Here is a 13614-nt window from a genome sequence, read left to right on the forward strand (position 1 = left end):
TCTGAATGCATCCATTCTTTTGCGGAAAATCTAGGAATTTTCGCTACCACAGCTTGGTATCCCTGAAGTTTTCGCGGCAAGACGCTAAAAGCGCCAGAAGCAACGCGTCGGTCGATGTCCGTTGTCGGAAGAAGATTTCACTGTTATTAACGGTGTCATTTTGAGATTTTGAGCAGAATTCGAGTGATTTTCCCGTCCAGGAAATTCTTAACGGTACAGCGTAAGTGTGAATCGTTCGATTGTCAACTAGTTATCAATAATTGCATACACGAAAGGCGGCTTCAGAGCCGCAGTATCCCGCCATTTTGCCCTCCATTTTGCAATACAATTGGTTATTTCAACTTAGAGCACATTTTTGTGTATGTATCGATTTTTCTCCGCGGATCATTTCTCCGCTAAAGTATTTCACCTCGAGCACTTAACAATAGCTGGTCCAACAATTAATGTTTCGCACTCACACCGATGCCGCACAACTGACATTGTGTCCCGCGTGAAAATGCATCTGCATTCTTTGTTTCACTGCCTGATTGAGAAATGAGATCGCAGGAACTGATACATAGATATCAGGCCATTAAATATCTGCGACGATATTTCTAATTGTTATTTCTATACACTTTCGCAATTTAATAAGACTAGTTTGTTGTCATTTTAAGTAACGCATGAGTAGATTCCCTGCAATACCACTACCGCTCCATATCCTGCACTTACTTTTAATTTATAGAATATTATAGATTGAGATGTTTCGCTGAATTAAGGTACCTGAAATATTAGGCTTAAAAATGATTTTCATTTTGTAGTTGATCGTTAATCACACAATGAGTAAGTCAAAGGATTCTCCAGCAACGGAAGGAGAAACGGAGGAAGAGTTTAGTGTCGAGAAGGTGCTCGATCGCAGAGTGGTAAAAGGAAAGGTAAAAAATCGAGTTTCTGCTGTATTAGCGTGAAGCAGTAATTGGGTGGATTAATTAAAATAAAAATGTTGACCCAAGGTGGAGTATTTTCTGAAATGGAAAGGGTATTCCAATGATGAAAACACATGGGAACCAGAAGAAAATTTGGACTGTCCTGACCTGATTGCCCAATTTGAAGAGCAGCGTAAAAAGAAAGAGGCTGCCGTTGCGAGTAAACGTCACGAAGAAAAGGAGCAGAAGAAACGAAAGGGGTCAAGCACGCCAACTCCTACACAAGCTAAGAAAAAAATAGTAGACGATAAGAAACCTGAAGGTAGGAACCTGAAAGTTAGAATCTATTTCAGAAGGCAAAATCGGTGTCATTAAAATTGTTCCCTTTTCTAGGATTTGATCGCAACTTGGAACCTGAACGTATTATCGGTGCAACCGACTCCAGTGGCGAACTGATGTTCCTCATGAAATGGAAGGGAACGGATGACGCGGATTTAGTACCAGCACGTATTGCCAATGAAAAGTGTCCACAAATTGTAATTAGGTTCTACGAGGAGAGATTAACGTGGCACAGTCCCACTCATGACGAGGAAGGCTCAACGAAACCTGATCCGGAGTAGCCTCCAGCCTTCCGATACACGTACACAGCGCGTTTTAAAATTTGCCGCATTTGAAGCAAAACTCAATTTATACAGATGAAACTATTTCCAACTACGTACTATGGAGTAAAAGATATTCATACATCTTGGGGTTCTTTTTTTTTTTTTACAACATGCCATACTGTAATTGTTAGATTAGAGTATAATTGTCATTTATCTGTCTCTAACAGTAATTCGAGGCAATACTGGTACTTTTAAGAATCGTATCAAAGCACCTTGCACATTTACAATAAAGTAAGTTTGAAGGATACTCTTTTAATGAAAAAAAAGTGTTCAACGTGAAAAATACGTAAGCGTGGTATGGCACAAGATGAAGATCCATTATCACAAATGCTGGAAACATGAATATACAATTTCTTCTAAAATATGTAAATAACATTGGACTACAAATGTATTTCTTTTTGTTTCCTGTGCTATGAAGTATCAGAAACACCATTGTACTAGTCCGTTGCTATCGGTCAAGATGAATTGGAATGACATTACAAGGTAGACCGCAACAGAATTCATACATTTAAAAACTTGAGGTTTCGAATTTCGATAATCAATTTTCTTTTAACGTTATAATTATATTAGTAGATCTTTTATGTGATAAATGTCGAGTGTAAATATAGGGAAGGGATAATTTAAAGCGAATCGAAATGATCGCATTTTATAACTTGTGACACTATCGTTCCCACGCTTCCTTACGTATGATTCACATAAAATCGGTATAACGGCGCATCGAGAAATGATTGAAACGTATTATTTTTATAAACATTTCAGTTGAAAATGAAACTCCTAGAAAATGTTCAAAATACTTCTGTCAATTGATACTGAGAATAAAGATCAGAGGTAATTTCTAACCAAAGAACCCACCGTGAAAAAAATCTTCAGCCTAGTTTCTTCAACATAGACTTAAAAAAAATCACATTGTGATTTTGTTTCTCCCCCTGAACACCTCCAAAGGAATCGTGTCATAAATCGAGTTTCTGTAAAAATACCAAAATTTAATTAATAAATAGGCTATTAGTATCTTTGATTTACTAATCCATCGTGTCAAAGGTAACCAATTTAAATTCGCTTTGATCAAGCCCTTGATTCCCGTCCAAAGGAACAATTATCACGAAATGTAATAAACGATCGCGTTGATGTAAATAAAAAATTCATACATCTATGCGGCAACCGGGGCGGCCATGTTGATTCGCGTTCGAGTCGTTTCGATGTGTCGTCTGCTGCCGGTTCGCCTGCGGTCCGAAGTTCATTCGTTCCGAACGTCCATTGGAGTCGTGCACGTGAATGATTTTGAGGTTCACTTTGTAGAAGCTCTCGGTTTCGGTCGTAAAGAACAGTGGCAAAGTCTCGTTTCGACGTGAACGTACGCGCTACGGATCGGAGAAAATGTCGTGGTTATTCGGATATCGGGGTGCGCAGCCACCGCAAGACTTTTCGCATTTGGTGCCACCACCGGCGTCCGGTGGTGCAGGGGACTCGGGCGATGGGTCTTCCCCCAGGACGCCCCTAACCGCGTCTCAAATGGAGGCCTACAGATTTGACTCCAGAGCGCTGGAAAGAGCAGCGAATGCCGCGAAGGAGCTCGAAAGATCTCGTACGGTATTTTTTTCTGATAACTTACGCCCGATCGGTGTCTACATTATATAATATTACGTAAGCGGGAAGCCGCTATTCGAGGTTAGGAATGCCATGCTTCGCATGCCGCATCGATACGTCTCCCTCTCTAGATGAGTCTGGATGATGCAAAGTCCCCATGATGAAATCGTTTTTATCACAAAATGTGTAATTACGGAGTCCATGCAATGTCACGTGTGGTTTTATTATTTCAGTTAATCTTGATTAATAAACTGGGATTCCCCTTGTTGAGTTGGACGCAGAAATTGTTTTACCGAATTGTGGCATTAATGCCAAATTTCAAGTTTTCTTGAAGGTTGTGGAATGCTTGTAAATCTCTTAATTTTAGAGTGGATTCGATGTCGAGTTAATCGAAGGAGAATTTATTAGTAGTCCTTTACAATTAGGAGTTTATTAATATTTATATGTTCATAATACTTTAAGCTCATGCCAGAGATGCCTTGGAACTGTCGAAGCTTCAGGAGGCGACTCGGCAAGCAGAGGTTCAGACAGAGATGAAAAAATATGAAGCTGGAATTGAGCAACTGAAAGGCGAGCAAAAACGTATCGAAGCAGAGGAGCGCAGGAAAACTATGCAAGAAGAAACGAGACAACATCAGATGCGAGCACAGTATCAGGACCAGTTAGCTAGGAAACGTTATGACGATCAACTTAGTCAACAGCAGAGAATGAATGAAGAAAATCTTAGAAGACAAGAAGAGTCGGTTGCAAAGCAAGAAGCGATGAGAAAGGCAACGATCGAGCACGAAATGGATCTGAGGCACAAGAATGAAATGCGAAAACTTGACGCGGAGTTAAGAGCCAAAGCAAAAATCGATAGAGAAAATCAGGATCTCAATTTAGAGCAGATTAGATTGAAAGCATCGGAAAACAGAGTCACCGTACTCGAGTCCATAAAGTAAGTCGACCATTGGACCATTTAATTCTAGATTTGATATAAATATTTCATTACATTCGTCATTTCAGGACTGCTGGTTCCGTCTTAGGCTCAGGAGTGTCCGCCCTTCTTCAGGACTGGGACAAGATCCTCGCAGCCGCTGGTGGCTTGTCTCTCGTAGCTTTTGGCGTGTACTCTGCAAAAGGTTCAACCGGTGTGGCTGCACGATACATCGAGGCACGTCTAGGAAAGCCAGCATTGGTACGAGAGACGTCCAGATTTTCCATATTGGATTCCGTACGACACCCTGTTCAAGCAGTGAAGAAGTTAGCGACCAAACAAACCGATGCTCTGTCAGGCGTTGTTTTGGCACCAAAACTTGAGGAGCGTTTGCGAGATATTGCGATAGCGACGAAAAACACTAAACACAATCGTGGCATGTACAGAAATATTTTAATGCACGGTCCACCTGGAACAGGCAAGACCATGTTTGCGAAGAAATTAGCAGAACATTCTGGCATGGATTATGCCATTCTTACGGGAGGTGACGTTGCACCATTAGGAAGGGACGGGGTGACTGCGATTCACAAAGTCTTCGATTGGGCGTCGACATCAAGGAGAGGACTTTTATTGTTCATCGACGAGGCAGATGCCTTCCTACGAAAAAGATCCAGCGAACACATTTCAGAAGACCTAAGAGCCACGTTGAACGCATTTTTGTATAGAACCGGAGAGCAAAGCAACAAGTTCATGCTTGTTCTCGCATCGAACACGCCAGAACAGTTCGACTGGGCCGTGAACGACCGCCTCGATGAAATGGTGGAATTCCAGTTGCCTGGAAGAGAAGAACGTGAACGATTGGTTCGACTGTACTTTGAAAAATTCGTTCTGCAACCAGCAGCGGAGGGGAAGAGAAGATTAAAAGTGGCACAGTTTGATTACGGAGCATTGTGTAGTAAATTGGCTGAGATTACAGAAGGTATGTCTGGTCGAGAATTGGCTAAGTTGGGTGTCGCATGGCAAGCCGCAGCCTACGCTTCGGAGGATGGTGTCCTGACCGAACAGATGGTCATGGACAGATGTATGGATGCCGTAAGGCAGCACAAACAGAAGGTAATTCTTTCACTTTAAAATATTTAATTTTACACGTATCCACTAGTTTATAAAAGCGATCGAACGGTTTAAGTGTAGATCATGTCTAAAAAATTTACATTGTCTATTTGTTCTTGCAGGTACGATGGCAAAGCGAGCAGGAACGACAAGAATCAAAATCGATTTACGCAGGTGAAAGTGAAACCCATAATGTTACGGAGAAGCAACGAGATGTACCTGCGATAGAAGCTGCACCGACACTGGCTTCGGCCTGAAATTCATTTTCAGTATCTATGAAAATGTGTTGATCCAAAAATAATATCTAGTTGACGGGGGTCTAAACAGCAATCGTCAAGGTGGAATTTATCTACCCTCGAAGCGTTGATGACAATTGCTTGTGCACCTCTCAGTTTCAATCGCAAGATAGTTGGAAAGAAATGTCACGGTGACTCGAAGTGTTTTAATATCCGAGAAAAGCGACAGATGTAGCTGAGAAATATTGAAAGGGGTAATCATACATGAATTCCATTATTTTAAGCTACCTACGGTGATGTAGGTAATGTAGTCAATTTGAATCTAAATTTAACACGCATTGCGCGCACAAAATTAATGTGAGATGAATTCTTTCATCAATTCATACGCAAGCCTGCCTAAAGTGAACAGCATTTATGCGATGGAAGTTAACCTCCACCCCAGTGTCTTTGTCGATCATGCCACAGAAGAGATGTACATAAGTTACTTAAAATCCACAATGTTCCTAATAGATTCTTCTTGTTAATATCTCGATATATTATTTACGGCATAAACAATTAAAGATTAAAAAACAGCTGAAAGCACTAAACAGCACAATGTGGTATCAAGACTAAGTCATGGATACTAATTCAATATGACATTTGTATATACCCGACGTTGTATCATTGTTCATATGTCCGTTTCCTTTTTTTTTTTAAATGCAAGCAGACAGTGAATATAATTAATAAATGCGCATTTGTTTGAGATCGATCGTTCTTTACTGTTACCAGTCGGTTGTATACAATTCTTTATGATTAATATTCTGTTATAAACAATTTATTTTACACAATACTTTGTCATCTTTCGTAAACGATTGATTGCGCCGTACTGATCTGCCGAAAACTTCTCCCTACTTTTGAAAACATTACAGACGGCCTGACTCTCTAATACTAGATAACTCGAAATTAATCACAAATTATAAAATTCTCATAGGTTGAGGACTTCCAAAAGCGTCAGTTCATCACACTAGTGTAAAATTCTCGTGGTAAATGGGCTTTTGGCTTGGAACACATTTTCATGGGGATCCTATATAAATACACTATAATGCCCGATATTAACCAACAATGATGTTAGAAACGATATTACGGACATATTACATTTAATCGCCACTTAATCACATCTGCCATTGTACTCGTAAAGAATTGATTTAGTATATTGTACAAATTGATAACAATCATGTCATTACGTGGAAAAATATTAAAAATATGATTACTTCTCAGAGATCCTCGGATGTAATATTGTACACGATTCGAGACAGCTTAAATACCCTCATTATTTTCTAAATGACATCATCGAGATGTTGATAAGAGTACAAGTAAAATAGTTTGCCGTGATCTATGGTTTGCTATTCAATCGGTGCACTTAAACATTGAACAAGCGAAGCATAGCTCCAAGATTAGATTCCATCGCTCCGATGTGTATATGCAATTCTTCGCAGTAATATGTACAAAAGGAAAGTTAATTAGATTCGGTTTAGTTTCAACAATGTTAATTCACCATTTCCTAAGCCTATCTTTTCAAAAACAAATATCGTTAACGTGTCCCTAAAAGTATTCTATATAAAAGGTTCTTCCTACAGTAACATTCCCTAAGTCCATCTTAAATCGACAAAGTAAACTTCAGTCTATCCGATGAAGGCACTCATTTTTCTATCGATGCAAACAACAAAATTCATTGATCTTGCCTTTGGTGTTTTTTTTTCTTTTTTTAAACATTATTTGGCCTTCAAAAGTCATTTGAGTATTCGATAACGTTCTCATCAATCTCTGACTCGAAGCCCCCAGATACTGGTCCTCCGAACCCCTACGGTTGGTCTAGCTACCGAACTGAATAGGAACTTATTGATTTCAGTGCCACCACAATTAGCTTGTAGAGATATAAGTGTTGGTTCTGCCATCAAACCGAAGATGTCCAAGTAGAGTAAAGAAGGCATGTATGCCAGTCTCAAGTAGGTTGACGGTGGAATACTGTAACACCGACTTAACGACAAGTGTTCCAACTTTATAAGATTCAAGAGACTGTTCACTGTGTTAATTGTCAGCATAGTACAATCACTCAAATCGAGCTCTATTAAATCTGGACAGCATTTCACGAGTTCGTTCACATCTTGAAGTAAAAAAAAGATACATCAGTCTTCCATTTCATGAAATCAACGAACAAAGCAAATCAAAAGTGGCTTGTATAAGTAAAAAAAAAAACGTCACCAATTGTCAAATATTAACTTACTGTCATCTGTCATGGTCTTGCGGTATCCAGCAATGTTCAGTCGAGTAACAGATGTAGGCAAAGATTTGCAAAGTAATGCCATACAATCAGTGGCTAAACCACACCAGGCCAGATTGAGGGCATTCAGGCTAAAACAATAGTTTATAATTAGCAAATGATAACCGTAATAAAAAGATAAAATAAGATACAGAAAATAACGAACGTACCTTTTCAGTTTCATTAAACTTTTAATGCATTTAATATTCATCCCCTCACACATCGTAAGGTTTAACACTTCGAGATCGACATTTTTACTAATTGCTTTGCAGCATGATTCGTTCAATATACATTTCTCTAAGGATAATTTCTTTAAATGTCTACACTTCGATAACAGAGTTGCTAGGCCCTCGGGAGAAATAACGGACATTGAAAGATCCAAGTACTGCAATTTACTAACGTAGCTGTCATTAATTACATCGCTGCCTGGTTGGAATACTGGATCAGCTATTTCAGCCTGCGCAAGTCTAAGAATTTGTATTCCTCGAGGCAGGATGTGACCTAGGGTTCCTTCGACCAAAACCTTACCACCGAGGTCTAGACGAGCCCAAAGAGCCTCATCACGCGCTATTTGACACCATCTTTTACAAACCAGCATCGAACGTACCTAAAATGCCTTGACAGTTAGTTTCAATCTCGAGAGAGAAATGATCAAATATTGTACAAAATATATTAATTTACCAAACATCTTTTTGGAAGCCATTTAAGGATCATTAAGATCATTTCATCGGATAATTTGTTAAACTTGTCTTCCCCTGTGACTGAAGGTCTTTTCTTTCTCCTGTATAAATAGAATGTTTCCATACTAGTCGACCGGTCTAATTTGTCCGGTTCAGATAAGTCTTCTTTATTAAAACTTTCCTTTGTTTCGCCAAATGTTTCCGGGTCCACTCTTGAAGTATATCCAGATTCGTTACCCATAGTTGTATAAATTGTCGGATCATCTAATTCGTACAGATCTTGCTCCGACCTTTCAAAACCATATCTTGTGATTAAGAATAATATTAACCTATGTCCGATACTTTTCTATCGATACAGGACATACATTTGTGTTCAAATCTCTCATTGAATACAAACGTACCTATCTTAGATTAGTTCATCTTATCAATGTCAATGAAAAACAATTTTCTCTCGTATACATTTCCCTATCATCTTTATCATGAGTCCGAAATCTCATAATTAAATCTACCTGCACGCATTTAGCTGCATATTAATACACATTGTCTTTTTTTATGAGATTTAGCGAAAAGATTATCAATATTATAACTTATCAAGTCCCAAACGATCAAAGCCAAAAAAAATTCGTTTTGAACTCGGTCCTTGAAGTGCATAGACACTAAGTAAAAATATTTCGTACGCACTTCTTGTATTTTAATTTTGGCATCTTTCTGGGCAAACAATAACTGTCTCATATTTCAGATGCACTCGATAAAAGTTAGTCATTTATAAGAAATTTAATATCGCTTCTCTCATACCTGACCGTATCAAAGCTGGAAGTTCTATATATTGCATCACGATTATTGTGTAATTCATTTTCAATTGGTGGCATCAGACGGCTGGACTCGGAGCTAGTAGGAGAAATGGTGCATTCCTGTGATTGTAATTTTTTGAGACTTTCACAGCTTACTTCTTCATCCTCCAGCATACTGACTCCCATGTCTTCCAAAATCTCTGGTTCTACCAAACTGGCATCGCTGGCACAAGACCATCGTACGCTACTCTTAGAAATGCTATTCAGAGTACTGTTTAAATTATTATTACAACCATCGTCCAGGCGTATCCGTTTGCTGAAAATTAAATGTAACGACGTTAAACGATCAGACTCCGGAGAATTACAGAACTGGATGTATCGATTCCAAGTTTCATTTGAAGAAAACGAAAAACAACCTTTTCCACCAAGGCGAAGACGGTAATTCCTTGCTCATTGCATTTACCAACTCTGTCACAAATCACTTGAAAAGTTTAGGATGTACTGGCACACACAACGATTTGAAAAGGGAATTGTTACAATGCAACAGAAGGAAGTATTAAGCGAAGCGAACACTACACCTGCAACAAGCGGTTAAAGCAGAAAATAGGCATGCGATTATTTACAGAGCACAAAGAATTAACATAAAACAAGTATTACAAAGTAATAATTAGCTCGAGAAGGCTCCGAAATATCTTTCAGATATTGCAGTAAAGATGCAAAAGATGAACATAAATGAAGTACAAAATGAACGATTAAATAATATAAAACTTCCATGTAAGCGTAAAGGGAAATTAAAGCAAGTTTTATACCGTGCAAGTAGTAAGTGCCTTTTCGGAGTTAAAAGAACTTCCGACTAATTTCCAGAAAGTAAAAAAATAATTCCACGGCAAGGAAAGCTCAAATGATTAGTTCACAAGTGCCAGAAGAATACAAAAGTAGAAAATTAAGTTTACAACGAATAATATTTAACAATTGTAAAATTACTTGTATAACCGATCAGGGAGCTCCAGAAAATTTCAATGCAAGATCATCTCCCCAAGAATAAAGACAATCCACGTAAAATAGACGAACAAGCCAAGCCACTTAATAAACGAAGCATTTAAGCAATAAAAAAAGGTGCAAAAAAAGCCAAAAGTAAATTAAAAAAAACCTTCGTGCAGTATAAACACCAAGTACCCAATTAAAGGTGAAAAGACGTCCGAACGGTCTCCAGAGAACGAAAACGCAGGAATCCTGGCCTGGCGTCCCCACGGGAGGGTCCCTTTACCTCAAAATGGTGACCTTGCGCCTCGGAAAGGGCCAAAAGTGGATTTTCCACTTTTCACGGGGGCCGGAAACCGTGGAAATTTTGGAGGGAAGGTGGCCAAAATAGGCGCGCAATGGGGAAGGGTTTTGGAGGTTACAGCCTGTAGAATATCCACGGTCGGGCTTCGGATTGGAAGGGCGAAATTCCGGGAGTCGAGGGGTACGTGATTTTCACAGAATCGGGGCTAAAATAGTCGGCCAGAGGGTTTCTTAACCTTACCTGCGTGCGCGGTCGTGCACCTGCACACCCTGCCTGAGACAGGCGCGCAACAGGTAACTGCGCCGACGCGCATTTCGCGCCTTTCGAGTCAGCCGAGTCTTGGCGAAATCGCGATCACCTTCGGGAAATGGGTCTCACCTGTTGGGCGGCGATATCTCCTCCGAATTATCGACGACGTCGTCGCGTATCCGTGTCTCTTCGTCCACGCCGGGATTCATTTTTGGCGGAATAATGTCAAACCCTCCTCTCTTCAATTGCCACTGGTCGCACTGCGCTTAAACTATCGCCAGTGGCGAGCTCCAATTGCTCGAGAACTTCGAGATATCTCGAAACGGGCGCGCGAGCGCGACGCTGATTGGCCGGCCGTTCGACCGATGCGAGATGTCGCCACGGTTGCTGAATCGATCGCGCCGCAGCGGACCGCCCACGTGACGCGCGCCAAAATTCAAACGCCCACCTCCGCTCTCCTACAGAATACCTGTAAACGAGTATATTTATTTACACTTTCGTGTGTGTCATTAATTGCCGGGTTAGGTGAAGTAGAAAATTGGAATATATATATTTTATTTGAAATAATTAATACTTCACCGCGTCCGGTGACTACAATACGGATCCGGTATTTAGCGTTGGTGTACTAACAATTATTCTAAGCATTGTTACAATAGTGCGATTCTCTCCTATTCGGAATAGGGAGACTGCACATTTTCGGTGTCTTTTTAAATGTCCTCTCTGTCTAAAATCTCACCTAAATTCGGGACGGAATGTTTAAGAAAATAAAATCGCTTTATTCGTCTCAATATCCGAGGCCCTTGAGTTTCCGGTCTTCGGCGTAAATCTTCATCTGGAAGCTGACGAGGTCCGACGTTTTTTTGTGGAAATCGAATTTCGGATCTCTTGGGTGTATTCCTTTTTCGTGCCACCAACCGTAGCTAAAAAAGAAACAAAGTATCGAAGATGAATCTTCTAATCGAGGTCGATTTTTGCGCGAGTCGAACTTTAATATTCCGAAGCGGTTCTACGTCTAAGAAGATTTTTAACTCCACTAGGAGGTCCATGATAACTCAAACGAGGAAATTGAAAGCGTATATAATAGAATGAAAAAAACTGATCCAATTACTTATGACTAGTCAAAAGAGGCCAGCGATAATGATCCTTGGGATTTTTGCTCTCCTGCTTCTCGATTTCCTTCACGGTCTCGCTAATGTCCACTCGTTGCATATTTTCCATTTCCCGAGAGTAGAATTTCGGAGTGACGACGTTCGCTGAAAAATAAAAAAAAAAAAAAAAAACAGGAAATTAATGGAACCTTTAAGGTGAGAGGTGCACCCATAACTCGGCAGAAATCCGCAACACCTAAAAATTCAAGTCCTAGATATCTAAAGCGAAAGAAGACCATACCTCGATAATTATAAATACCACTGAATCGAAATTAAATCACCATTGCATTATCTCAAACCTTTCCTCTTTTGCTTGCTCGTCCACAATTTGCATCACTGAACGTGAAATTATTTCCAGGTATCGAGTTCTTCTCTTTCCCTGCGTGCCGATTTGCGCGTACTTTTAGACGTCGCGATTTTCTCGGTGAGTAGTCACTTCGTGCGCTTTTCAATGCCGAAAATCCAATCGATCGCATCGATTGATAGGGTATTTACCATTGGCCTTGGAGACGGAAGCATCGGAACGACCGGTTTCCCACTGCCTGGAGAAACAGAGTTTGAAGGGCGGTTTTTCTCGCCTGATCCGCGGGCCCTCGGCCGAGGCGGCCATCTTGGAATGGCCAATTTCGGAAACTCTTCTTCCCGCCTCCGAGGAGGTGTCGAAAGCGAGGAGGTCACAAAAACCACTGTCCCCGGGCTTTCGAGACACCCCCGACTTCCAGGCTCGAGATATTTGATCGATAGACACAGAAATACGTCCCTTCGCGGAAACGCGCGGAAAACGCACGCGAGCCTCCGAGGCTCGTAAATCCGATAAGCTCGGTGATAAGCGACCCAAGGTCACGAAATCAAGTCCCCCGCGAATCGAGAAACTCGAAAGAGTTCCTCCCCAACTTCGGAGATTTCATAGGATTTTGCGCGAAATTCGCGTTGCCTCGAAAATCGAGACGCCTCTCGGCAGAGGGTATAAATGTGCCCATAATTATGAAAGTGGTCTAAGTCAAAATGAAAAAAAAAAAAAATGAGTTTATCAGTTATTTCACGCCATATTATTTCAAACGAAATTAATTCAATGTAATTTCGAAACAAAAAATATATGACAGACCACTTTCATAATTAAAAAAGAAATGAGTTTATCAGTTATTTCACGCCATATTATTTCAAACGAAATTAATTCAATGTAATTTCGAAACAAAAAATATATGACTTAGACCACTTTCATAATTATGGGCACAAATAATGAACTATTAAACAATAAAGAACTCCGGGCGATCTTCTTTGGGCATTTTTTTGTTTATTATTTTCGATGCTCCCCATTAATAATGCATATTCGAGTAAAGTATATACGATTAATTAATGGTTAGTCTGGCGCACCAATATTACAAAAAGTCATGCCAATGTTTCCTCGTGCCTGTCACGCTCTTCTCTCTCTCTCTCTCTCTCTGTCTCTCGCGACTCCTCTTTCGTCGTTTCGACGTGTCTCAAGCAAATGAGCCCCCGACCTCGATCGAGGGTAATACAAAAAGCTCTCGGGAGGCCCGAGCCGTTCCCGAGGGCAAAACTCCCGACGTCTCGCAAAATACAAAATGCTCGCGTCGATTCAATCGCAAATTCGACGCATCTCGCTCTCCCTTTCGCTCCATATATTCGTTTTCTCTCTTTCGCTCACTCCGACGCCACGCCGATAAAATCGACTCTCGCAGCGGGCGCGAAATTCAAACGCAATTCAAACCATTCGTGCAAAGATTCACT

The 13614-nt window shown here is 40.4% G+C and overlaps 4 protein-coding genes across 9 annotated transcripts; 2 read left to right on the plus strand and 2 right to left on the minus strand.

Moving 5' to 3' along the window:
• Nucleotides 1-67: 67 nt before the first annotated feature.
• LOC105694502 (chromobox protein homolog 1) lies at nucleotides 68-2408 on the plus strand. 2 transcript variants are annotated; one of them, XM_012415227.1, is made up of 4 exons: nucleotides 68-220; nucleotides 798-911; nucleotides 990-1224; nucleotides 1296-2408. In XM_012415227.1, exons 2-4 carry the CDS (start codon nucleotides 816-818, stop codon nucleotides 1520-1522), a joined length of 558 nt encoding a protein of 185 aa, XP_012270650.1. In that variant the 5' UTR covers nucleotides 68-220; nucleotides 798-815; the 3' UTR covers nucleotides 1523-2408. The 2 variants fall into 2 exon arrangements, with proteins under 2 accessions (XP_012270650.1, XP_012270651.1); XM_012415228.1 differs by having other exon boundaries at nucleotides 68-213.
• Nucleotides 2409-2749: 341 nt separating this feature from the next.
• Nucleotides 2750-6154, plus strand: LOC105694497 (ATPase family AAA domain-containing protein 3A homolog). Its single transcript, XM_012415219.2, has 4 exons — nucleotides 2750-3146; nucleotides 3611-4085; nucleotides 4154-5177; nucleotides 5297-6154. Exons 1-4 carry the CDS (start codon nucleotides 2939-2941, stop codon nucleotides 5429-5431), a joined length of 1842 nt encoding a protein of 613 aa, XP_012270642.1. The 5' UTR covers nucleotides 2750-2938; the 3' UTR covers nucleotides 5432-6154.
• On the minus strand, nucleotides 6144-10995 carry LOC105694499 (S-phase kinase-associated protein 2). Of its 5 annotated transcripts, none has more exons than XM_012415222.1 (7): nucleotides 10844-10912; nucleotides 9597-9758; nucleotides 9185-9496; nucleotides 8391-8679; nucleotides 7880-8316; nucleotides 7674-7801; nucleotides 7207-7553 (listed from the first exon to the last, which is right to left on the minus strand). In XM_012415222.1, exons 2-7 carry the CDS (start codon nucleotides 9632-9634, stop codon nucleotides 7207-7209), a joined length of 1551 nt encoding a protein of 516 aa, XP_012270645.1. In that variant the 5' UTR covers nucleotides 9635-9758; nucleotides 10844-10912. The 5 variants fall into 5 exon arrangements, with proteins under 5 accessions (XP_012270644.1, XP_012270645.1, XP_012270647.1 ...); XM_012415224.2 differs by lacking the exon at nucleotides 10844-10912 and adding an exon at nucleotides 10357-10391; XM_012415223.2 differs by lacking the exon at nucleotides 10844-10912 and adding an exon at nucleotides 10165-10221.
• A 306-nt stretch (nucleotides 10996-11301) lies between these two features.
• On the minus strand, nucleotides 11302-12805 carry LOC105694481. The gene is made up of 3 exons (XM_012415176.1): nucleotides 12358-12805; nucleotides 11823-11967; nucleotides 11302-11634 (listed from the first exon to the last, which is right to left on the minus strand). Exons 1-3 carry the CDS (start codon nucleotides 12470-12472, stop codon nucleotides 11499-11501), a joined length of 396 nt encoding a protein of 131 aa, XP_012270599.1. The 5' UTR covers nucleotides 12473-12805; the 3' UTR covers nucleotides 11302-11498.
• Between the last annotated feature and the right edge of the window lie 809 nt (nucleotides 12806-13614).

Source organism: Orussus abietinus, unplaced genomic scaffold (assembly GCF_000612105.2).
Source record: "Orussus abietinus isolate OABI.00-Male unplaced genomic scaffold, Oabi_2.0 scaffold20, whole genome shotgun sequence".
In the NCBI taxonomy this organism is placed as follows: domain Eukaryota; kingdom Metazoa; phylum Arthropoda; class Insecta; order Hymenoptera; family Orussidae; genus Orussus; species Orussus abietinus.